At 44.1% G+C, this 26,225-nt stretch overlaps 1 protein-coding gene across 1 annotated transcript in view; it reads left to right on the top strand.

Annotated features, from left to right (window-relative positions):
- Positions 1 to 26,225, top strand: part of CAMK1D (calcium/calmodulin dependent protein kinase ID) — a 184,941-nt gene that overhangs the window by 59,085 nt on the left and 99,631 nt on the right. The window contains exon 2 of the mRNA XM_088526310.1: positions 13,164 to 13,295. Within this exon, the coding sequence (XP_088382436.1) occupies positions 13,164 to 13,295 (132 nt within the window). The remainder of the gene's footprint in view (positions 1 to 13,163; positions 13,296 to 26,225) is intronic.

Raw genomic sequence — 26,225 nt, 5'->3', positions numbered from 1 at the left:
CATAGCTCCTTCTCACCTCTTTTTAATAGATATCCTTATTTTTATAGATTTCCTTCCAAAATTAAACCTGACTTCAGGTATCCTGTGTAGTATAGGATGTTACACATCCTTTCCCAAAAGTTTTGTCTGAGGTCCTCAGTGTCTTGCTTTGGAGACTGAAGGGGAATCCACTCCTGCAGAATCCCTTTCACGGAGAGTTTCTAGCTAAGCAAAAGCACTACTCTGTAGGCTTGGTTTAAAACTGATTAGTTTATTTGGGATAAAAAACACATTACGAAGTACAGGAAAGCAGTTGGTTATTTAACATCTTACAATGTGTTTTAATAATGGGCTGTGGAAAGAAATTACTGGGCAACAAATATAAAATTAATAGAACTGCTTTCTCATGCAATTTCTTCTCAAACGGAGCTCAATTCTACAGAAGGTTGTGAAACTTCAGATTCTAATGTGTTGAAAAAAAATAATTATACGAAAGCGCAAAATAAACAGTAAATAAATAGATATCAGAACAGATAGAAGAGCAGGGAAGAGAGGATGACGTGTCCACAGATCTGTGTGACAAAGGGCTTCCTTCCTGTGAAATTATCCCTCCCTCTTCTCTGGACCAACATCCTCCCTGCGCATACCTGTAATTTGAATCTATCTTTTCTCCCAAGGCTACAGCCAGAGTCTGAGAAGGAGACAGGGTCTCTATGTGGATGATGCTAGGAACCAGGAGAGCTGGCAGCAGGAGGCAGCTGAGAAGTGATGTTGGAAACCCCCTGCATGGTGAGGGAAAGAGATCCCTTGGCACATCTGCAGGAGGACCCAAAGAGCCTTGCTGGGGCAGGGAGAGCTACAGAGGCCACTGCACGGCTCTAGAGCTGAGTAACACAAGCATGGAGGCTTCATCTCCCCATCTTTCAGCCCAGGTGGCTTCACAGCCCTAGGACATCCCTGGCCTGACGCAAAGCTCCCAATGGGAGCCCCACATTCAAGCTCCGAGTATGGATGTAAAGACAACACAATTTCTCCTTGCCTTTGCTCTCGTGGATCTCTCCATGGAGAGGAATTTGGGAGTCCTGGTTGACAACAAGTTAACCATGAGGCAGCATGATTCCCTCGTGGCCAGGAAGGCCAATGGGATCCTGGATGCAGCAGGAGGAGCATTGCCAGCAGGTCTAGGGGGAGGATCCTGCCTCTCCAGCTCTGCTGAGGCCGCACCTGGAGCACTGGGTGCAGTTCTGGGCTTCCCAGGACAAGGGGGATGTGGAGCTTCTGGAGAGGGTCCAGGGTAGAGCCACGAAGATGATGAAGGGACTGGAGCATCTATGGTATGAGGAAAGACTGAGTAAGCTGGGCCTGTTTCAGAATCTGCCTGGATGCCACCCTGTGCCACATGCTTTAGGTGTCCCTGCTTGAGCAGGGGGGGTTGGACTAGATGATCTCTAGAGGTCCCTTCCAACCTCAACCATTCTGTGATTCTGTGTGAATTAGTAGAAACCAGGGAGCTGGTCCTTGGTGGGTCGATGTGACAGCTGGAAGCTATGAAGGTAAACCAGGGGAAGAGCTCATACAGAATGAGACTATTTCTGACACTCTTTCTTATATCTGTTACTGGTTATTACTAAAGCAAGGATGCTGGATAGAGCAGACGTAGCTTTACCCTGTTGAGCAGTTTTTATCTTTTTCATGTCTTCTTTTAATGAGGTTAAAAGGGTATTTTCTATGATCAACCCACTGGAAATAGTGTTTCAGGATCCTCAGGTTCTCTTTTGCTTGGAATGAGTTCCCATTTGCTTATAAACAGAAATATTTTAATGGGAAAAAGGCTTTCTTTCAAGGAAAAAATAAAGTTTGTAAACAAATTAGGCTCTTTTTCTTATCCATAGCAGAAAGCGAAGCTGTTCTCCCCAGGGAAGTATCATACTTTACATGCCATGTTTTAAAGGACTCAAAACTTACTACTTCACAGTGAATCTCCCCAGTCTGATCATGGTGGGGACTGTCCTGTTTTGATCCATTGCTAAAATGACCCCAGGGATCAACCTGGGCACTTGTGGTCAAGGTTGATCCACGACATTGTGCTGAGAGAGGGATTCCTGCAGTCCTGCCTGCTCTTCATCACTCTGCCAGTGCTTTCATATGACCATCGTGGGGGATGGAGGTCCTCTGGGCTGTGTGTCACCCTGGGAGAATAACGTGCCACTTCTTTTTTATTGTTATATAAAATTGCCTGAAGACCACTCTAAAAAGGCCACTCCTGAAGAAACATGGAAATTATCAGTCCAGGTTTCCAGAGCTGTGTTCCCTTCTGGTCCCACACCCCGCTCGTAGCGTGTGCTACGTCTCCAACACACCATGTATCTGTGCCACATAGTCTCGAAGGATGTAACTGGTGAGAAACAGGGTGGTGGCAACTGCCAACGCGTGTGTATCTTGTCAGCCCAAGATGGGCACGAGCTCTTCAAGCGTTTCATTTTTAAAAATAGGTTGGGTGCATGGGAGTTATCTCCTAGGAAACTCGCCGTTGTATTATGAAACTATAATGTCCTCTGGTTAAGATATATCAGATAAAGGGAATGGGAGATGCTGAATTGCTCCAACAAGGAGGGTTGCTCCTGTTGGTGTGTCGGTGAGCCCCTCGATGCACTGAGGTGATTCTTCTTGCGCCGATGCTCTCTGAGGAATGGGGGGTGATGACAAGAAGCCCTACATGCATTTGTCCTGTATGTTGGAGCCGTGGACAGTCAAGAGTCTATTACAATTCATGCAAGCCAAGTGTAGCTTGTTGAGTAGCAGCTTGCAGCTTGCCCAGGCAGATCCGAAGGTCTTCAGTCCTTGTCCCCTTACCAGCAGTGTTGGCAGAGACTTTGATTCTGATCTCTGATTTCTGCAGCAAATTGCTGCAAGTGTGACTGGCCTCCCCTTCTGCTAAAAGCATAGGACAAACCTGGAGGAGCTCCATAGCTGCGTCCCACAGGCCGTCCTGAGTCCTTGAACTCACCTGGACCTGTACATGGTACAGCTTCTGATTCCTAAGATCTCCTGGGAAATACTCTTTTGGCCAGTCATTCTATAACTCCCTGGGACCAAAAATGGTCCTTCAGAACAGCGTGGAGGCTCTGGACAGTAGCTTTATGGGAGGAAGTTGTGCTGGTGCTGCATCTGTTTTGTGACTAACCTGGGTAGTTTCAACATAGCAACTTAAACAAGGAGCCAGGGAGAAATTTTACACCAGCTGAAGCTGAAAAGTTTTCTTCACTAAGGTTCATCGAAGAGCAGAACTGAGCATTGCATGCATGGAAAGTGTGTGGCACTGTTTTTTAGCAAAAGTGCCTGTGAGTTTCAGAAGTACTTGCTAGCCTCTGTGTACAATTACCCTGAAAATTCCTTGCCAAGATGTTTATTTTCAAGCCCGCCAGTTACCAGGCAAACCAGTTTGCTAAGGTTTCTTCATGCACCTCAATTCAGACATGAAACCACATGTGGATGCATGAGTCAAGCGGCCGGGGAGTAGGAAAGCAAACACTCTTGCGTGTTTTATAGAGGTGCCTATTGAAAGCAAAGATGCAGGTGGAGCTCTGGGTAGCTTGCAGTGACTTTTCCTACCAGAACTCAATCCTAAGATGCAAAGCGATTTATATTCTGTTATATCAAATTCTGTCGTTCCCTCTCCTTCCCTTCTCTCTTTTTTCTTAAGCTCTAAGCTGTGATTTAGAGTGGGCGAGGATACAAGATACACATCATTTTTTAGTCCAAATATGTAAAAAAGATACGCAAGGCTGGATGTAAGGGTACAGGGATGAGATCAAGCCAATTAAAGTTTCATAGCGGCGCAGAAGGGCGGTTGCAAATGGGAATTGTTCAGCTGTGCTTGTGACAGCCTTGAACTCCCTGGCTCCTCTTCCAGCGGCTGCTCGTCACGCGCATGGGGAGCGCGTCTGGCTGTGGGCTGTAGGTCGGGGCTAAAGGATGAATCTGAAAAAGGCAGATTGTAGGGGCTGTGTCTTGGTTTCATGATCTGATTAACTAATCTAAATTTGTCCTTGAAACAGGCTGGAATCTTGCTGTGATCGTGGGTCTACAACACTTGCGCTTCTCATGGCCTGGGCCAGCATCCGATAAGCTGGGGAGGGGGCTCACCTGCCTTTGCTTTCAAGGTAGTTCTCAAGGACAATCTGACCATGCTGGTATTTTAACTCGCTCTGTGTTATCTACAAAGTGAGCCTAGGGTAAATAGCTCAGGGTCAACACCATCAGTACAGATGTGGTCAGAAGAGTTTCATTCTGGGAGGTCAAGCTCTGCTTTCTCTTAAGGGGAGACAGATCCTGAGGATGGATCCTGAGGATTCTCACCTAATTGTGGCTGCCTGATGGGTATCTCCTCGTAGCTACTGTCCAGGGGCCCCAGGTGATCTCTTTACCAGGACCAGGGTGCAAGTGGAGCAGGTGATTCCTTGATGAAGAAACCTAAGGATTTGTAAAGGACCATCATGTGTTTCCTTTAATATATTTTAGGGTGGGATGTAATCATCTGTTGGAGATACTTTTCTCTGAGTACAAAAGGAGCATGCATTTCTAGATTATGCTAAATTCCTGAGTTTTAAGCAGTTAAAATATATAAGAGAAATTTGGCTAGATGGGGTCTGATCCTCAGATCCCTTATCAATAAAACAGGCAACACAATCCACTGGGGAGCCTGGGTCTGAAAGGCAAGATCAGCATTTGAAAATTGTAGGCTACGTAATGCAGTTGTTTGCTTGTGATCTCTGCAGATCACCAGAGCTGATATTTAGGCTGTTGTGGTAAGAGGGAGCTGCCACCTGAAGGCATGAAGTGCTGTGCAGGCATATGCAGCTTGGCTTGGTGAAGGTCTAGACACGTTAAGCAAAATTTCTAGGTAAAGAGGAGTTTCCAACGGTCTAGACCCAACTGCAAAGTACATAGTCTTTAGTTAAGATAGAACCAGCAACTGCCTGAAGACCTTTGGTTTAGAAGGGATGTAGGAATTATTGCAAGCAAATTTGTAGTGTCTGCACTGTGCTTCCTTTGCTTTAAAAGATGCAGTGTCATCTGTTTGTTTGTTTCTTAATTGATCCGGCTCCTTTAGAAAGTGCCGTGACATGCCAGATTATTTCTTAAATTTCCGTGTGGAGGAAGAGGAAGAAATGCGCTTTTTCAAGTGGGTGTAATCTGCTTTACATGACCAGGTAAGATCATCAGAATTCAGAGGCATTGTAATATGCACTGCGTATATCAGGGCTGTCACTGGGAAGGCTTTGAACAACTTATGGAGATCGTTTATGCCTCAAGAAAGGTTTGAGGTCATTATTAGAAAAAGAAAGGTTATTTCCCCGTGAGGGTACTGCCATCAGATAAGCTGTAGGAGACAGCGAGCTCCTTTTGTCTTATGAGAGGAAAGTGGGGAAAAAAAGTGCTTAGATACTCACTTTGGATAGAAAGTGATCATCAGTGGAGAAAATAAGCTGCTTAACAGCTCATTTGTGAGGAGTGTAATGGGAGGAAGAGCTCAATACAAAAAGCTGTACATTTTACTTTTATTCTGGATGGTTTCCTGTGATTGCTGCAGAGGATGTAATGCACATGGAATAGTTCCTTAAAGACAACGCTCCCCTTTCTAATAGGGGTCATGATTAATCAGAAAGGAGCAAACAGTTCAGGAAAGAAGAGGGCTGTAATAACAAACATGACTGGGATGTGTGCCGGGCCAGCTTCCTTTTTTTAGCATTCGTGCATCACTGTGTCAGAGCAGACTGCATAGCATCCTATTAAATTAGCATACAACAGGCAGCTGAAACAAATTAGCTGATTTAAGAAAGGGAAGAGATTCTGGAGAAACTTCTTTCTGGCTTAATCTTGGGGTGCTTCCTGTGGTTAATTTACCTCTGATCCTAATTCGCTGAAACCTGTAGGCCTGGTGGCTCCAAGGCCTTGTTCCGATCTCACGGCACGGCTTGTGCGGCCTGGTGGTCACGCTGGCCGCGTGCTGGAGGGTGGCTCATCCATGTGGTTGTGTTCGTGCCAGGGCTGCGGCTGATCAGGACACCGGGGTTCAACTGGCTCTACGAGGCCATCAGGACCTTCTCCTGGAGGTGGTAGGACTTCATCTGAACAGCCCTACCACTGCTCTGGCCACATGTCCTCCTCTCCTGAGCCGTCTCCCCTCCTGCCCCTTTACTGCCCTCTCCCTGATCATCCAGGGCTCTCTCCAGCAGCTTTTGTTGAGATCTACATACTGCAATTCCTTCCTTCAATCACCACCAATTAACAACTTGGATTCTAGGGCTCATCATTTTGGCAATTTCCCCACGTTAAAAAGAGTCTCTGCTTTCTCTGGTAGCAGTTTGCTGAGTGTCAGGCTCTGAGGCATGTATCTGAACTGTCAAGTCTTTAATTTAATTTCTGTCTAACCAGGTTACATGAGGATTGGAGCATCCTGCTGAGGGTTTCCTTATCCGTGAGCAGTAATGCTGGGCCTGCTGCTCAGCGTGATGGCTGGTGGAAAAACAGTCTCCCGACACTGTTTCGAATGATTTTCCCTTGAGTGAAAATGATTGTTGACCACTTGATGAGGTGATTGGGCTCTGTGGGAAGTGGTTCAGAGGTAGAGGTAAGGGCATGAAGGAAGCCTTGAGTGTATTATTGTAATTCCACACTTTTTCCTTCATTCTGTGAAACCTTAAATTGGTGTTTGCTGGCTTCGTGGAGGTCTCTGTCTTCCAAGCAGCCAACTTGGCTTTTCAGTCTTAGTTCTAGTTTTATATTTTGCCTGAGAGCATGAAATATTGAGGAGCTAAAACAAGAAGAAATTATAATCCCCAAACTGACATTAAAATCCTTCCAGCTGACTCTGGTGACAAAAGCTGTCAAAACACTAACTGTTGTCATAATTGCAGATAATAACACAACAAAAATGGAAATTAAATCCAAACAAATCCAAATGCTTTTGGTGACTGTGTGAGACGAAAGTTTTTGCTTGCCTTTGCTTGCTTTTGCTGCTCCTTCTGCTACAGTGAGTTCTCTATAACCATCAAGTGCCCTTTAATGGTGGGAGAAAAGAAGCCTGGATTGAAGAGGAGAAGAAAGAAGCTTTACCTGGAACATGATGCCAATATCATGTATCTGTTAGGGCAGCAGCTGTGAGTCCCTGCAGTGAACTCCATAGCCAGGGTGGTTTCTCCACCCAAAATCTCAATGATGGTGGGAACAGCAATGGGGTAAGAGAGGCTACACCTACAGCTTGCAGATGTGCTACCCAACCCTATGCTGTTGAGCTGCATGTGATGTAGGTGAGGAACCTACAAGAGAAGTGTGTAATCTCAAGACCTTGAAGTACCTTTTCTCTGAGATACCTTTTGGTGGGTTTTGGTGTGGGTCAGTGGCTTAGGGTGTGCAGAGAGAGGTGTCGCTGGTGCAAAGAAGAGCTCCTCACTGCGGGAACATGCAGTGAAGGGTTGCCCCTTGCCTGTGTTCTCACGTGTCCCTAAGGTGCACAACACCGTCATTTGAAGCAAGCTTGGAAGTGTCTGTCGTTGTCTGGAAGGTGTTACGACACCCGGGTGAGGAAAAGTGGGTCTTCATTTGGGATAGATATGGGTCAGGATACCACAGAGGTCAACCGTCAGGATCAGGCCTGCGATCCTGGATCATTCAGGAATGACAACAGCTAGAAAAAATGTTTCATCTCTGCAGAACTGCAAATTAGACCAATAGGTGTGTTTCATTTCCCATATATTTATATTTAGCTCTTGGAAAGGTGTAGGAATATTTAGCTTCTGTGACATATGTCACAGTTCTGAAAGTCCCCTCCCATGTTCTTGGGTAAAATCACCCTCCATTACATCTTTCTTACATCTTTCTGTTACATCTTTCTGTTACATCTTTCTTACATCTTTCTGTTTTCTTACATCTTTACGTCTTACATCTTTCTGTTGGTTTGTAACTTTGCATTGGCTTTATGTCTTTGCATCGCTGAGTTATTTAAGATTTTGGATCTGTTAATTTTCACAGAGACCTCACGACCTTCTTGGACATGACCTTGGAACTAAAACTTTTATTTCCAGCCTTTAAGCTGGGTTGAGACTTATATTGGGAAGGGTCTGGAATTTAGGAGAAAGAGGACAGTAGAAAATGGAATAAAGTAAAAAATTACTTGTGTAGAAAAATGGCTTGGTAGAAAAATGTTGAGCAGTACCAGACACTCCCTTGCGTGAGCTGGTTGCACAGAGTCTGAGCTCGTCTCAGTCTGCCCCATTAAGTCCTTGACGTCTCTGGCGAAAATTGTGGAAGTGTCAGAAAAGGTTTTTACTCTGCTTGTATCACTTATGTTTCCTTGGGAAATTTGGAGTGTAGGTTGTGCCTGCTGGTGCCAGGCTGTGAAAATGTCCGACTTGGGTTTAATTGGTCTTTCTTGGATTTGGTTGGTTTTACATCTCAGGGTGTTCCTCTCAGTGGATGTGGTATCCTTTCCAAAAAACCAGTGTTCGCTTAGTGTTCCCTGTGGTTTACCTGGTGTAAAGGACATGCAGAATGCCCCTCTTGTAACTAGGAGTGTTGGCTACACCCAGCCCGAAGATGGGAAATCTGTTTCCCGACTCTATGTCTGTTATTTTGTATGACAGAGCACCTGCTAATGCAGTGGAAAACTGTTCAACGTGGAGGTCACTATGAAGGGAAAAATTAAGTTTTTACCCCCCCCCCCGCCATCAACTCTTTGTCTTCATTTTGTCTCCATTTTTGTGACAGCACATTTCTTTGATATATGAGAACAGATTTGCTCTGTCACAGTGTATATTGTTCATTCTATTTCAGAAATTAAGTGTTCTTATTAAATTATTGTTCAAATAGATGAAGAAAAATATTGTTTATCCTTTATCTTACCTTGATCTGCAGCACAACATTAACTTGTAGCTTTGTTTCCTAATAGAAAATCCAGTCTATATGGACAGGAATGCAATTAAAAAAAAAATTGAACTTCTAATTGGAAATCTAGATTAAAATAGGTAGATGAGAAGTCATTCAAACAAATTGGAACTATAAAAGATGAATTTCTTGTTGGATGGTGCATAGCCCTTGAGTGTGCAAAGGAGTGAGGAATCGGAATTCACAACCATCTTTCAGAGTTTGCCATTATCTCAGCGTCACCAGACAAGTTACTTAATATATCTTTTTTTTCTCTTATTCTATAATTCATATACAAATGGATCTAGATTATAAAGTTATTCCATGGTTTAATTAGAAGTTTGAAAAGAACTGATGCTCTAGAGCAAAATATAACATGGTTACAACTCTGAAAAATAGCATCAACTCAATGCTATGTTGGTTTAATTTTATAGAAGTTTCATGCTTAAGGAGTTTCAACCACTGTTCTAATTTCTCAAAATTGTGTTGCTTTTTTATACACTAACTGTAGATACCAGGTAGGATCAGCAAAGCTCCTGGAGGAGTTTGAAAGCCCCCTTTCAAAGAGGAGGAGGTGGTTGGACATCAGGCTTGTTGCTGTTCACTATTTCCCTGCTGAACAGAATGAGAGACTCCAATCACACAGATCCTTTTAAAAATATGTCTTTTAAATGGATTCACTTCTCATTATTTTTGAAAAATCTTGGTCCGTGAGTGTGAAAATCATTTTTAGACTATATTTTTGGGGAGGAGGGGAACAAAACTCCCCCAGATATTCTCATAGAGTGAATGCTCCTCAGTATTTCACATGGTATAAACCATCTCTGTTTGCTAATATCCTTCACTTTTATTTTTGCAGGAATTTAGAGTTTGGATGAGAAAATGCTCAAGGGAAATGTAGTGCCATAAGGAAAAGACTCATTAAGTGGCTTCAGGATCTTGTTCCGACTTAGGGTTATGGCTGTGGAGCTACTGGAATATGGGGTAAAACTGGCATGTCTTGGGGGCAATACATCATTATCATTATAAAGACTACATGGTACCCTCTAGGAGAGGTGGGGTGTTAGTCCAGAGTCCTATCAGTTGCAGGTGTGTGATGCTGCCTTCTGGTTGTCAAACATATCCTGTACCATTTTTTTTCTTTTATCATAAAATTACAGGATGATGCTTAATAGAAACTATTCCCCTTTGACAAAAAAATCTGTCATTTTGATGATGTATAATACAACATTTTCTGAGATCAAACAATTTCATATCACTTAGTACACTGAATTAGTGTCTATTAACTCTCAATTAAGAATTTTAGGAAGTGCTGAAGACCTTAAAGATAAAGTAATACCTTGATTTTAAATGGCACATTAATTCACTAGAGGGAGAAATCTCCTGTAGGAAACCTGACTCTTCGGTCATTCTGCTGAACTTTGTTGAGGAGGTAGAGAAATTGTTATGGGATATATTACTGCTAGCAAGGAAATGAGCCATCTTGCCTTTCTGGTGCTCTCTTGGTTATTTATCTATTTGTGAAGAAGAGGGTTTCAGTGGGAGCAGGATTGGATCATTAAGGGCAGGTGAATTTAGCTGTGTGTGTTTGAAGTAAAGATAATGACTTGTGTGTCTATAAGCTGTTACTCTGGCTCTCTCCTCACTGCAGCAGCAGTGTCTTTGCTGTCTTTTAGCTGTTTGGTCTTCAGTAGCATTTCTGTCTTGTCCTGCACTGTTCTCTCAGTCTGTGTTTATCTTCTTGGTCCCTGTCTGCATCATCTACCTCTCTTTCCTTCTCTTATCCTTCTTTTGGCCTTTGCCTCCTTGCTTTTTTTCATTGTTCTCCAAGGAAGGCGACTCCACCACCTCTCTGGGCAACCCATTCCAGTGCTCCGCACCCTCACATCAAGAAGCTTTTCCTCAAATTCATGTTGCCTCTTGTCCTATTGCTGGCCACTTCTGAAAAGACTCTCTCCCCATTTCTGGAGCATTTAGGGATGTTAAATTGCCAAAGGCTGATCCCAACCGTTGAACCCCATGTTTGCCCTATTAAGTGTAGGGAGATGCTAATCCAGGAATGCTGTGAAGTCAGCTGGAATAGAGGCATTTCCCACAGCTGGGGTTATTACACAGAGGGATATGAAAGGATTTCATTTATTTTGCTGAGAACAGCAATGAAAGCCAGATCAGAATGGAAGCTCTCTGTGTTTTTATAGTGTCATAAACATTCGGAGAGCTGTGTGATCTGTAAACGACCAGTGCGATTATGCTGCTTTGCGCAGCCTTTAACTACAGGCAAAAACATTGTTCAAGACACAGCTGGAGTAGAGTCCAGTGCGGAAAGCTGCAGCAGATGGGACTGGAGGGGTTCATGAAATGGAGCTGCAAGCTGCTCTGGGAGTTTCGGAGCACCCTGGTTTGCAGCTGAAGCTGGTCAGCCCTGAGCAGCCTTCGGACATCCCAATGAAAGGATTTTATTGCAGTTGCAGACTGGCTAGCCCAAATATAAGGGTCAGGATGAAAACACCATTTGGAGAATCAAATAACTAGGACTGTGTGGTAATAGGAAAGCAAAGATTAGGTCTTTAAAAGCACATTGGATTGCTCGATTTTACTCTTTTTTACTGCATGACCAATTGTGTGGGCTCTGGGCTGGAGTGCGTGCTGCTCTGACCAGCCATGTGGGTTATATACAAAGGGAGAGCCCAAAGCAGTGACTGTCCCTTTACTTAACGTGGTCTAAATGCGACCTGGACCACTGTCCTTTCTTTGCAAACCAGACAAAACACAGATTAACTTCTTACTCTCTGCTTAAAGGGTTACTTTTGCATGTAGACAAACTGCCAAAAACATTTTGTGACGGCCTCTTCTAATCTCTTCCTAACTTCCTGCCCTTGTTTCCCTATTGCTGCTAACTACGAGAGCAGCCCTGTGTAAACAGAGGCTATTTCTTTCCCCAGCAGCACCCTCTTCCTTTGCCTGATTCATTTATCCTTTGGCTTAATGATTCATGCGGTTGTTTCACAAGTCAGGAACCAAACATGAGGTCAGAGGCACCCACTTGTGTTGTCCCCATGGCAGGAATTAAAAAGGAAGAGCCAGGCTGTGCAAGGAAAGAGCTGCTGTTTATCCCCGAGCATCTAGATAACCGGCGGTCACGAGGAATGAAAGGCAGAGAGAGTTCACGGTAGCTTAATGAGGCTGTGATCAAATATTAACAGGGGAAGAGCTGGCCCGAGCGCGGTTGTGCTCGCTCAGCCTGCTCCTGAGCTGTGAAAACAGAGTTTTCACTATGTGAAAAAAAACAAAATAATGTACTACTGGAAGAAAAAGGGGTGGGAAAAATGGAAGGAAAATGCCCCATATGTTTTTATGTTCCATATAAATAAACTATGATCCTTTGCCTGGGGGGCTTTGAGCTTGTTGGACAAGCGCTGGGCTGGGATGTTCTTCTTGGGAAGAAATGAGCATGCAAGGAATAATGGACCGTTACGGCATAAACTAATGAGGGAGAGGCCCTGGCCACTCCTGGCAATTAACGCCCGGCTTCTCTGATGAGGTTTCTCTAGCCCTTGTTTGTGTTCCCCTCGCTGGGGTAACCGTGGGGAGGCTGCTGCAGAGGCAGATGTTTGGGCTTGCGTTTTGATCCTCTTGCTGGGCTTTCGTGCTTGCCCGTGGCGGTTTGTTTTGCGGAGCAATCCGGTGTACATGGAAACATCCTGCAGCGGCTTCCCCGCCTGCGTCAGCCGCGGGAGCGCCGAGCGGATGCTCCGGGTGCTCCGGGTGCTCCGGATGCTCCGGGTGCTCCGGGCTGCCTGCGGAGAGGATGGCAGCGGAGGCCCTGACCTCTTGTGGTGGCTGCGGAGCCCAGAAGGCTCTTGGCCCTAGTTGGGTGACTTAGTCCTGAAAACACCATGGACTTGTGGCATTTCGGGACATAAGGCTGCAAAACCTCTGGAAAGGGCACAAGTGCCATTGGTGGAATTAGGCTTCACATTAGCTGCAGAGGCAGAAATAGGACCCTCTGATTTTCCACCTATGTTCGTGTCTCTGCTGCAGTATGGCTCTTGGTTGAAATTGTTGTTTTTGATAACTCTGTAATATTTGCGTGAATGTGAATGTCTGCATGTGTTTGTAAGGCAATGAAAGATGCTAAAAGTGCCATTGCTGTCATTAACAGCAGCAGCAGAACTAGATGCTGTGGTTGCTTTTCAGTTAATGCTTTTCCTGCAGAAATGACATCACTTAAAACTGGGGTTTTTCTTTTCTTCCCTCAGGGGTGCATTCTCTGAAGTTGTTCTGGCTGAAGAGAGAGCAAGTGGGAAGCTATTTGCAGTCAAGTGCATTCCCAAGAAGGCACTGAAGGGAAAGGAGAGCAGCATAGAGAATGAAATTGCAGTCCTGAGAAAGTAAGTATCGAATCTTCTTTTCTTCTTTGCTTCGATTAAATGCCTACATTTAGAGAACAGGAACCTCGAGTGGCAGCTGTCACTGACAGCTTGTTCAGTCCACCACAAACAGACAGATCACCTGAGTTTAACTGATGCTGAAAATGGTTTGAGAAATGCTCCATTTTCCATTTTTTATTCATACAGTCGGGTGACCTCATCCACTAATGATTGCTGCAGTTGGGTCACTGCCTTTGAGGGGTGCAAAGTCAGGGTTATTATTTCCACCTGCCCTAAAGCAATCTATACACAACTTAACCTAAGATAACTAGACATAATACATACTACTTCGCGTGCCGGTGGCAGGCTGTATTGTGCACTCTGTTCTTAGTGGGACTTCTTGCCCCAGCTCTTGGTCATTCAGAAGCCGATCATCTGAGCACCATGTGACGAAATGGATCCTAAACAGTTAAAACTGACTTGATCCTAAATATTTAAAGCTGGCCTGATCCTAAACCTTTAAAGCTGACTAGATATCTGGGAACTAAATGCTCAGACAACCTAAGGCAAAGGACTAGGTTGGAGAGCAAGCTCAGCCATCCCAGTAGGCAGAAGGAATTTTTTTCACAGAGCAGCAGGGGCTCCAACACGGCTACAAGCCTCTGGTCTAAGTGCCTTTTCAGGACCTGTATCAGGTGAGAATAATGTAAACCCAATGCTAACTCCCAAACAGACATCCTTTGGGCAGAGGAGCAGAATTAAGTTGCATCAGAGAGGAAATCAACAGAAGATTAAGAGAAAGATATACCTTTTAAGAAAGGATGTTGCATGCATTTAAGCAGCATATGCCTTGCTGTTTAATATTACAAGAAACCTGTTGTAAAGCTCAACCTTTGATGAAGCCATAACCAGGCAACAGCATCCAGTATTTGGCAGTCTGGAACAGTCCCTGTCTGTGTGGAACCATCCCAGAGATACTCGCATGCTGACATGGGATTGGCAATTTTGCATGCAGTTAGGATTGCCATGACCCTAACATAGGAGAGCAGAGAAATCCTTTAGGTCTTTTGTTGCTTGTATATTGTGAAGAATTTCTGTTCTCTGCAAACAGTTTACTGAGAAAACAGGAGGCAGCGCCCTGTCTGTGCTATTCAAACAGTGAGGGCTGAAGAGCGTGTGGGTGGAAAATTCCTTATTTTTGTACAATTAAATCTGCTTGGTCTCTTGCCTGATGTGAGTAAGGACCATAAGAGAGATTTTTCCTTTTTTATCTCCTGATGTGTCCTATACATCTCTTGCTAATACAAAGCTTGGATGTCTTTGTATTTATTCTCAAAAATCTTTCCTAGCAGTCACAGTATTGAATTTGCATGTGCCGCTAAGGAAACGCTTACAAAATAACAAAAGAACCTTGGATCTGCTTACAGTTGAGGAGAGGTGATGCCAATCTGTCTCCCTGTTCCATCAGTTTCCTGCTAACAACAGAAGGAGGTTTGAAGGAGGTGGTCTTTGCTGTTGCTAAGCTCCAAGGTAGCCAAGTGTCCTGCTTTTGGTTTTGGTAGCTTGGTGCTGAGTGGGGCTGGCCACTGTGGGTCTAAGGAGCGGGTAGGTTGCCACAGCCTGACCTGCGTGACCATGGAGTGGTCTCCTCCACTAGGCACGCACCCAGCCAGCCAAGAGGACATGCACAAAGGATGCCTGGCAGTAAGAATTTGTCACCGGTCTGTGAGAGGAGGGCACAGGGCACGGGCGCAGAGCAAATACAGACACGCACGTGCGCAGATCCTAGTCCCCCTATCCGTTCTTGCATTATAATTTTGGAGAACGCTCAAACCCATAGGGATAAAAGTCTCTAAAAACTCCCTGTTCAGCTGCAATAGAAGCAAGCTCCTTGTGTCCTCTTACGAGAAGGTTCACGTCTGATACTGGCCCTTTCCCTCTTACATCCAGTCATGGTCTTTCTCCTGATGAGATGTTTACCAGATATCTGGAGAGTGCTGTGAAATGCAACGGTTCCCGAGTTCCCCTGGTTGTCTGTCAAACAGATGTCTGTCAGGGAGTCATGAATACTCACTGCTGCTTTGCCAGCTCTCTGGCAAGCTGCTTGTCCCCCTGTTTTTAGTGGCAGTCAGAGATTGTGCTGACCAGAGCTGATGCATGCAAGTATCTCACATGCTTTGCACCTCTGCTGTTGTAGAGGAGATTTGTCCCCATGTTAGTATAGCTAAATCCTCCAGATCTGGCAGAATTAATATAGAGAAGAGTTTGGATTATATGTTTTGAAGCAGCATTTAAAATAACTTTTTTTAAGTTTAGGATAAAATGTCTGTGCGTAGAGTGTCATGGAAAATACAGCCTGTGGTGAAAGCATGAATTAAATGACCAAAACTCTTAGATCCCTTCTCACTTCTGCTGTTGAATTCCCTGTGTGACCTAAAGTATCCTGTGTCTTAATTTACCCAGTTGTAGTTAGCACAAATTAGTGTTCACTTCTGTGAAATGGTTGGAGACCTTTAAATAAGAAGTTGTGCCTGCAGTTCCTTTTGCAGCCATTTCTCATGTCTGCAGACCCAGGAGTCTTCCTTAGCACGAAGGGAAGCTTCTGGGCTGGACTTTTAGTACAAAATCACTGCAGCATCTTGACGATCGTCTGCATCTCTCAGACATCAGCAAAAAGCTTTTGGAAGTATTAAGCAAATATTCTGTATTGGGGAAGGTCAGCAGCCCCCACGAGAAATACATGGAAAGTAGAAGACTTAATCTCTTGGATTCTTTCTCTCTGGGGGTTGGACATTGTGGCTGCCAAAACAAAATGACACATTTTAGAAGCGATGTTCTGCTAACAGAGGAGCTAGCTGCCAGCCAACTGATCTGCATGTTTGTGTGAGTGCCAGAGTGAATCATGCACACTCGATCATTTTATTTTTTTCCAGCCATGGCCAACAAATCTGTTCTTAAAAAAGAAAAAAGACGGAAGAGCCGTTAAGTCAATATTTACGCCTAGCAACCTTAACAGGGTTCTTCCAATATGGATTCTTTTGTTTCCAGTGGAAATCCATGGCAACATTCCCCAGAGACTTGGATGGGGTGGGGACACAGCGGGGAAAGAGTTTATGGCTGAACATAGTATCAGGAGAGAGTAAATCTGCAGTTAATCTGGGAGCCTCAGCCTGACAGATTCCTTCAGCCCCGTCTTAGCAAAGTATTTAGCATGGGCCTAATTTTAGACTGTAACTCATCCTGGTGAAATCAGTGAGTAGTCTGGACTCACCTTGCTTAACTCAGGCTTGTGAGGATACCTCAGAGAAGAGCGAGGGTGCTGTTAGGCACCTGTGTTCAGTAGTGCAGCAGGAGGGGAGCTCTCGTGGTCTCCAGCCTGTACCCAGATGATGCCCTGATGCACAAGGATTGCAGTGGACGGCATGCTGCTTGCATGCAGCTGGACATGGTGCAAAATCATAGAATCATTGAATCATTATGGGTGGAAAAGACTTTCAAGATCATCAAGTCCAACCGTAAACTCACCACCATCATGCCTGCTAAATCATGTTCCCTAAGTGCCTCATCTGCACATTTCTTGAACACTGCCGTGTTGCATTTTGTCACAGCGTCAGGTGAGAACCTAAGCTGCATCATTTGCAGGTTGCTCGGTGATTTCTCCCTTTTGCAAGAGAGAGCATATGCTGTGTTTTAGGGTCAGTTAGAGGAAGAAAAGTGGATGTCCTAGTTAGAATCGTCATCGATCCATCAACTGCCTGCAGGGAACTGTAGCACGTGCTCACCCTGAGGTCGCACAAACTCTTTCTGACCTGAGGTGGAAAGCAAGAGATGTAGGGGGTTAAGATCCTGCTCAGAAGCAGCTGCTTTCTGGTTTTAGGCAAAAAGGTAAGTTCACTCCCTTCCCTTGTTTGCTTTGGAGCAGTGGAAGTTTCTTCCACGTACGGCAGTTGTGGAGGTGTGAACATGCTGAAAGACGAATTGGCTGCTAGCCTGGTTCCTGAAGGCAGGAGGTGATGTGAAAGGCTGGACTGCAGAGAAACACCAGGTTGAGGCTGTAGTTGAATAAAACATAAGCTCAGAAGAGGCAGACAAAGAAAAACGTGCCTGATTTCTTCTTGGCCACGCCACTGCTAATCACAAGGAGCTTTCTAGTTGTGCTGCCCATATAATACCTGCACTGTTGTGTAGATCTAGTGCTGGGTCAAAATAAAGTCAGAGGAGGAAGAGTCAAGCACGTTCACCTCTGCATCCAGGTGCACAGCTTACTTAATAGCAGTGATGTGCCCAAGTAGGTGTGTTGTGAAGCAAATACTGAGTAGCTGGCAAATCCTACTCTGCATTAGCTAGTTTGCACTGAACAGGGATTTTTTTTTCCAGTCTCTTACAAATTACTGCGCTATCTGCTCCTCTCACCTCCTCTTCTCCTCTGGGAGAGGCACCATTAAATTCTTCATTACAAATCACAGGCATGCCTAATTGCAGACTGAAGCCATTTTTTTCCCGTGAAACAACATGATCAGACTGTTTCTAAGCAGGTCAGCTGAAATTCTGCCAGGGCTTGTCATTGCCTTTTCCTTAGAAGACCTGAGGACCAGCTGTTTGGGCAGTGATTCATGCCCAGGCGATTGCCATCTCCTCATGCGCCCGCACCTGCAGCCGTAACACGGCGGAGGAGCCGACGCAGCCGCCCGTGCAGCCTGCGAGCCTTCACCAGGACACATTCTTCACAAAAACAAGTGAAAAACGGCAATGGAAAACCTTCCTAAGTTGGATGAAAGTGTCCTTTTTGGTAGCCCACTGGCAATATCCCTCCAAAACTTCTGTATTCCAGGTCTTATCTGCCCAATCACCTTCAGGAAGTTGAATCCAAAGTTAGTTTTGAAACACATTAGTTACCTCCCGTTAAACTCTTCAGTGTAATTGAACTCGGAATCAAAGGATACATTAATTCTGAGTAAAACTAGTCATGCAAAAGTTTAATGTGGCTTAACATAAATTCAGGCATTTAATTAATTTAGGTTAACATTCCTGCGTGACTTTGTGTGGCCAGGTCCTTCTATCCAAGTTGCACCTGATTCTCTAAGCTAAAAAATTCTGCCCTTGCAGGCTGGGATAGTCACATATTCGCCCATTTTGGGGGCTGTGTTGGTGCCCATCAACACTCTCCTATGGTAATTATTTAACCATTAAACATCACAGTTTTGGAGTACAGGGCCAGTCTAATTGAGCAGGAGCCCTAAGATCCTGCCTTGCTAAGTGTTAGCCTAAAAGCAGTGGAGATTGCATGGTATACTGCTTGGTGTACCAAGACACATGGGGCTGGTGTTTGAGGGCTTGAAGCCTAATTTCCTCCTTACTCTATAGCACTGAGAGCTCTTTTGCTTTAAAGAAATGAATAGGGTGGTTAGGAAAAAAACCCTTGTCATCTCTGCCTGTCAGGTAACATTATTTCTCAGAAGCTCTGCTTACCCTATAGACAAAACAAGCTTGCTGCCTTGCTTTTTTTCCCCCTCCATGAGTAATGGTGAGCAGACAGGCTGCCTCAGCAAGAAATGAAGAGACAGCTGGCTGTTATATTAAGTAATCACTTTCAGAGAAAGCTTTTATGTAGATTTACTTGTTAAAACCTGGCTTGCTCAGGCGGTTGCTGTTGTGCTGGGTGGGTGACGGGCTGATGCTCGCCCTGCCTCAGCGATGGGCCGGCTCCTCGTCCATGGACTCGCTCCGACAGGCCCACGGGAGCACCACGCGCTCAGGCCGGCGCAAGCCAAGGAAAGTAGGGGCAGTACTGGGAGCTGAATGCCTTTCTCCTGTGGTTCCAAGCCACTTGTGGTGCCCTCAGTGATGTTAATGTTTGTGCTCAAAGAGTAGGGCCCTCCCAAGAACCTCTCAGTGGACGTCCCGCCTGCGTGGACATCAGCATCTGCTGCTCAGACCTGGGTACCCCTCCAAGTGCCCTCTTAGGAAATATTCCTGCCCACCAAGACCTCCAGGCTCCCCCTTGGAGCCAGACTCATGTCTGGGCACTGCCTCGGGCACTGCTGCTGCTAGAGAGGCAGATTAGGGATGGAAAGGAGCCAAACCTGAGAAACGCTGCAGGAGAAGGGGGCATCTGGGCATGCCTCAAGGCTGGCATCTGCTCTGGACCATGATATCATCTCCTGAATCAAGGAGATGCAGACTGGCTGAATTGCCCTTCTCGTGTTTCAGGCAAAAGTGAATCGGACCCTATATATGTGCATATGGCACAGGGCACAGGACAACTCTGCCCTGGCACTAGCATTCGGCTTCTTAAGCAACTCTGTGTGCTGCAAATATTCTTTACAAAACTGTGAAACCTGAATCAGTGCTGAAGCCATTTTTGATGACCGAGATGCTAGAAACTTTGCAGAGAAAAACATAGCTGCCCAGGACTGCCTGGATCATATTTCATGCTAGATTAGATGTAAGCAGATGTAGGGAAGCAGATCAAAGCGTCTTAAAAATCCTAAAATACATTAAATGAGAAAGAAAAATCACATCCAAAACAGTAAACCCAAACAAAATCTCTTATAGCTTCTCTGGTTTTATGGAGTTTCATTTACATTCAGTGCGCTCTGTAATAGCTTTAGTGAGAGTGCGTGACATTTTGGGGGTTTAACCTGCCTTAATGCTGTGGGTATGTAGACCATTGTGTTCCTTTAAATAGGTTATAGTGTGATAAGTCATTTCAGCGTGATTGCGGGATGGCAATACAGCTGTCCCTCGCTCTGCGGAGTGCTGGTTTATCAAATCTCCGTTACATAACTGTTCTTCTTCAAGGCCGGCTCATAGCCTGAACTCAACTAAAAAATGGTCTATCCTGGGAGGAAGAGGGGAGGTCAGGGGGGAGGAAAGCGCTTTGGAGCTCAGAGCTCCGGCTTGAAAAATAATTCAGGGCGTTATGGAAGAAACAGATGCTTTCTGGAATAGTTCTCAGACGCTTTTAAATCTGTCGTGTGGATTTTTTCAGCCTTAGTTAGTGTCTTCCTTCTGTGCCTCATGTGTTTTATGTGGACCCAGTCCTGTGGATAGCTGAGGTCCTTCCAAAGCCTCTAGCTAAAGAATAAGAATGTTACCTTATTTTCCTGTGTTTTGTACTCGAGAAGGTGGTTATAATTCTATTTCAGTGGTACTAATGTCTGATCATATGTGCTATTGTCTGTTAGCTAAGAGGAAAGAACTGTAAAGACGCATAAAGACATTTAATGAGATCTGACAGCTTGATTAATGACTCAGCTTAATATCCTGATGCGTAAGGTCTGTCTCTGCTCCACCCGCGTGTTCAAAGCTAAGAGTTATCTTATTTGCAACTGCGAGACTGGATGAATTCAATATTTTCTACTAAACTATTGTGATGTCCCCTTTGGAGACAGTTGGCTTCTCACCACAAAATGACCGTATTTTTAGGGTGGGTAAGTTACTCAGACCCACAGTCCAGCAGTCAATGTTTTTCCCTTTATTTCACTTTTGTGCTATTAAAATCTGTGGCATTAATTCGTATGACACTGGAGAATCCGAGTGGTGAATTAAGGGCATAATTTGCAAAGCACTGCATAAAGTAAAACTGGGAAACCCAAGGTAGGATTCAACCGACCAGATGGAAATATCCTCAAGGTAAGCACCTCCATCTGGTGCAAATCTCACTTGCTGTGGAAATCATCAATACGCATTTCTTGGTGGATCATGATGTCCAGGAAGAAAATTAAAGTATTCCAGAAATGTCAGTTCAAGAAGGTGGAAACAGAAATGTTATCAGAACTGACAGTTTCCATGAGTCCTCTTTGTCCAGAGCAGCTCTTTGCCTATAGCAGCGTGCTTGAGGGCTTTCTGAATACCCGCTGCCATATTTTAGCACTATGTTTTATGAAATTAGATCAGTAGCATTATCCGTGGATTGAGTTTTCTGATGTGTGACCCCAGTGCAAATTTAATTAATAAATTAATCATTATTAGGTCAACTAATTTTACAGCTGTCATCTGCACTACATATCAAGACAGGCTTATAATGCTTTGCTATATAAAATTTTGGTTTTAGCAGGAGGTTCGAAGAAGAAAAAAAGTTGGTAAAAATTTTGTGCCTACTGACTGTATTTCAGCCAAGAAAGAAGTACAGGAGACTTTTACTTTTTGGGCTGCCCTAGTCACAGTTTGACCAAGGAAATTGTTATGAATTAAAATTTTAGTATTGTGATTTTTTTTTTATCAAAAATTCAATTTTTGTTTTATTATGCCTTATATTCATGGGCTTGGGCTTAACCAGAATAAATCATTTTTACTCTGGACTACAGAGTAGCCTATGAATTTAACATAGCCTATATGTTAAATATAGGCTGTTATTTGACATATAGCCTATGAATTTAACAAGTTTTCAAAGAAAAGTCTAATATGTTCCTTAATAGCACCCATGCTTCTGCATTTCTGGTTATCAAGTGTATTGCCCCGTTCTTAAACCTCTGTAAGTGCAGAAATGTTGGGGTTTGTTTTGTATTAGTACTAACTAGTATTATTAGTACAGTATTATTGTATTAGTACCTGGACTGTGAAATCATTTCCCAAAGGACATGTGGCAGCTAGCTTTTACTTTTCCAGATATTTTATGAAATTAAAATGGCAGAAGGACTTTAAGGGGAACATTCTTGACTCCATTACTTGCTCAGGAGTTGGTTTTTTTTTTTCCAACGAGGAGACAGAGGTGAGTTCAAACTTTTTAGAGGCAATCTGTTCCTTTCTGAAAGCATTTAAGAAAATATTCCAGTTCACTTGCAAACCTCAAAAGGAATATTAATGAGAAGTGTTAGCAAATAAACCAGTATTTTATAGCTGCCTAGTGAATAAGAAATGACTGGCGTGCACCTAATGGCAAAGTGCACAGGGTATGTGTATGCACTGCCGCCTCCTGCCTTCAGTCCAAAACTTCTATATATAATCTGTTTGTTTTCCCCAAACGGAATAACAGCCAGCTTCAGATATCTTCATACCTTTGTGATATCTCCTGCCTTGACTGACGCATCAGGGATTAAACCGCGACTGTTTTGGACTTAAAAATATGAGTCTTTACAGCTTGAGCTGAGCAGCCTCCCAGCTGGCAACATGCGCAGGCTCAGACCTCTGCGGACTGGGCACTGGGAGCAATCATTAGCTCACGCTGACATAATTGTTTGAAAAATGCACATCAGCATGGGATTGTTTTTCGAGACGATTAAAAAACTTCTTTTCTACACCCACCAAAGCCAGAAGGGCCCATGTGCAGCAGCTGGATTTGGCAGAAGTCGTTTTGTCAGTAAGTGACTCCCGGGAGCGAAGCAATCTCATTGCTGCCGTGTCTGCTGCAAGCTATGCAATTGGAATAGAAAACAGTGGCTGCTCACAGCTCTTCTCTTAAAGGGAATAATGTGAGATCTACATCTAAAAACACAGAGAAAATCAGTTCATTTTTTAAATGCTTTTTATGATTTGTAGCAAATGGGTGACTGTGGCATGATCCATAGAGGGATATAAATGACCAGTTCTTCCCTTGCTAAAGATAAAGCATCACTGTGTAATAGTGATGTCCATCTACTTTTATACATGCTGCAAGAGGGTGGTGGGAGGAAACTGGCAGTGTTGAGAGGTTTTTGTTGTCCCTTGTCTTGTTTTTGGGGGTACGCGAAAAAATTTCCTTGGAGTAGAGCTGCTCCATCCTTAGCCATGTTTAGGTCTTTAAGGCATCGTCCTTGCCATATATGGTGCCCCAAATCCATCCAAACCATGCGGCTTTCGCATGGGCAAATGAGTCTGCCTAGTTGACAAATGGAAATGGGTAATATGATCTCATGCTATTCTGGTCAATAGGAAAATTCAAAGTCATTGAATGTGGTTACGTGACTCCTCAAGGCTCCCTTGAGACTTGCAGCACAAACCAAAAGTGGAAAGGAGCCCTAAGTGAGGGTTGCCCATCAGGACTTTACCTTGCACCGTCATGCAGGGTGCACGCAGGACTTGATGCTCACCATACAGTTTACATGTTTACATTGCATGTTTACATTTCCAGTGCCTCCAAAGTTATCACAGCAGAAGAGAGGGTCCGAGCCTGTAAATGCCTGTAAATGCAGATTTACTCTTCCAAAGTTACTTGCACCATCTTCATGCCAGTATAACATGGGCTCATTTAAGCCAACACAGATGTCCAGAGATGTTCTTGGGCTGAAACAGGAGATTTTTATGATGTTACTGCTGACTTTAGCTGCCATGGCTGAATCCAGACTTCACCCTGCAGAGAGAGAAGCTGCTAGAGACCAACCATACCCAATTTCCTACCTCCTTGTAGTCCCAGGGCTGCAGCCAGAAGGAAACCCAGAAGATGTCTCCTGTGCAAGGATGGGGCATGTGGCCTGCGGCTTGCAAAGTGGGCATTTCTCTTCTCAGTCTTGCTATCGGCATTAAGTTGCCTGTCCTTGCAGCAACTGAAAAGACCAGCACAGAGTTCCCCACCATCCTTCACAAGGAAAAGCAAGGATTGGCATGCAGAGATTTTCTTGGTTCTGATTCACTCTTGAGGCCCTGAATTGCTGACTTTGTTTAAAATTCCTTCTCTTGCATGGAGCATGTGTTTCTGATTTTCCTTCTTGTGATGACATAGTTTGCACTCTTCACCGAGAGCTGCGTTCATTATAGAACCAACTATATTTGGAATCACTCTGAATTACTCTTGAAATGGAAGGCTGATGTCAGTATTTATGGCACTTTTTCACTCTTTTTTTTTTTCCTGCAGTTGAGTGTTAAATAACTATTCAAGCTGGGGACACTAATATCAATTTATTGTCATATAATTCGATTGGATTTATTTTAGTGCTGTCCATACTCCTAGTGTAGCAGGTATAGATAAATGTATTAGCAGGATAATTTGTCAAGGATTTAGTAAATAAGAGAAAAGATATGGCCATGAGTATAGAGATTTTGATTAGAGTGTACAGGGAAATCTTAGACATGTTAGAGACCTGATTTTGTGCTGACTTTGTCATGTCCATGTGGCAGATTTAAGCGACATTTTTTAAAAACACTGACATGGGTAGATGGTACCTGAGTCACTGGCTTTCCCTTTGTTAGTAATTAGGATCTCTCACAGCACAGACCAAGATTTTCTTTTTAGCTGAAGAAAGTGGGGTAGAAGTTAGGTGTACTCTAGAGCATCTCAATATATGGCTTATAGTCTCTTTAGTATAAGACTATATTTTTAAACCTGCTCGTAATGTGGGCTGTGGTATTTTATCTGTTTATTATAAATAGATGCTGATAACTGGATGTGGCTCTTTCTTAGTAACCAGCAAGGTAGCAGGCTTGATTTGGACTGGTGGGAAGTCTGCTACCGGTCATGGGAACTTCAAAGGCATGCCCCTATATGCCTTTAAAACTCATCCTTGTTATTTGCCTGGGTTTAACTTCCATTTATTGATTTTTTTATGCATTTATTGATGAATTCAAATATCATGTGATACTTTTGTTTTCTCCTCGTAAAAGCACTGCCTGTGTGTGATCTGATCTCATCTTTTCAAAGAACAGAACTGAACAGAGCTCCTCTATAGACACCCTCTTGGCACTTGGAGGATATTTTGGTCAATTCTCATGCATACACTGCCCTTAGAAGTGTTCTCATAGTATGTCATGAATTGTGGGAAATTGACAAGAAGGGGAAAAAAAAAAAAAAAACATGTATTTGTGGAGCTGGTAATCCAGGAAAGAGCACTTGATTTGGCAATAATCCTCTACTGGATTTTATCATTATTTATTAAGTCAGCTCTTCTGTGGTGTTAAAGCTAACTGAGAGGAAACGTTGATTCACAAAGTGGGAACTCTTGGTACAGACAAACTGCTCGGTGACAGGGTGGCAACCATCTTCCGACCCCTACAAACGGGAATAGAGCTGAGCCATATTGGGTCCTTCTGGTAGCAGCTTGAATGCCTGTGTATTGAAAGATGGCCCCAAACAGCTAATTCCTGCTGCGTTTTTGTGTTCTCCTTGCTTAAAATAGAAAAAAATCCTCCAAGAAGCCAATTGCTAGGAACGTGACCTAGCTTGGGTTTGCCTTCAGTGTTTTACAGGCCGTGGAATTTTACAGGTAACCCCTAAGAGCTATAAAAAGCCAAGTGAAATCATGTAGCAGCTCATGCTTGCGCTTGAGAAAGCAGTTTCCAGCTGTCATAGCAGGTGCGTCAGTGCACCAGTGTGCTTGAAACACTAGGCTGGTTCACAGTCTTAGGCATGCCCTGAAAATCAATTGAAAATTCCCATGTTGATGAGCACTTGTCACCAGTGTTTGTCACCTGAGTCAAACAAAATCAAAAAGGAAGGTGCTGTTGACATGACAAAATCAAATGAGCAAGTGCTTAGGGTTGCTGAGCGATGGGGGGCCAGGTCCTCCTCCCATAAGACAGCTGAAAGACAAAAACGGGTTAATTTTGCCCAGTGTGCCCCAGGTGAATAGGACAATCCAGCCTTTCCTGTCGCTTTGCTGTGAGATGCCCGTGAGGATCCATGTCAAGGTGAAGAAACTTGATTTTTGTGCAAGCTGTCTCATAGGGAGCACTCTGTGCGCCATGTATTACAAAATGAATTTGTCTGTAAACGACGCTGACCTTTACCAGTGGTGCAGCCGCCTTGCAAAGAACACCCTGAGGAGACATATTGCACCAAGCAGACAACACTGCGATTCCTATAGTTTTTTACGTGGCATTTCTGACTTACGAAAGGCTAAGCCGCTTCAGCACTGCCACCTCCCACCGGCTCTCCTCATGCCCAGGCCTTGACAGGCAACGCTGCTAGAAACCAAGTTATTTCAGCAGGAATAAATGCATAGATGTAGTTCTCACATGAAGATCTCCCTTTCCTCTGGTTGGCCTTAACAGGGTTTTTCACACTAGTAACCTGTCTGCTGCAAGCAGAAAGGCCACAGC

Source organism: Tinamus guttatus, unplaced genomic scaffold (assembly GCF_059628265.1).
Source record: "Tinamus guttatus ecotype Peru unplaced genomic scaffold, ASM5962826v1 Tinamus_guttatus_pri_ptg000245l, whole genome shotgun sequence".
In the NCBI taxonomy this organism is placed as follows: domain Eukaryota; kingdom Metazoa; phylum Chordata; class Aves; order Tinamiformes; family Tinamidae; genus Tinamus; species Tinamus guttatus.
The sequence above is the reverse complement of the archived record's forward strand: the minus strand, read 5'-3'. Positions and strand labels throughout refer to the sequence as shown.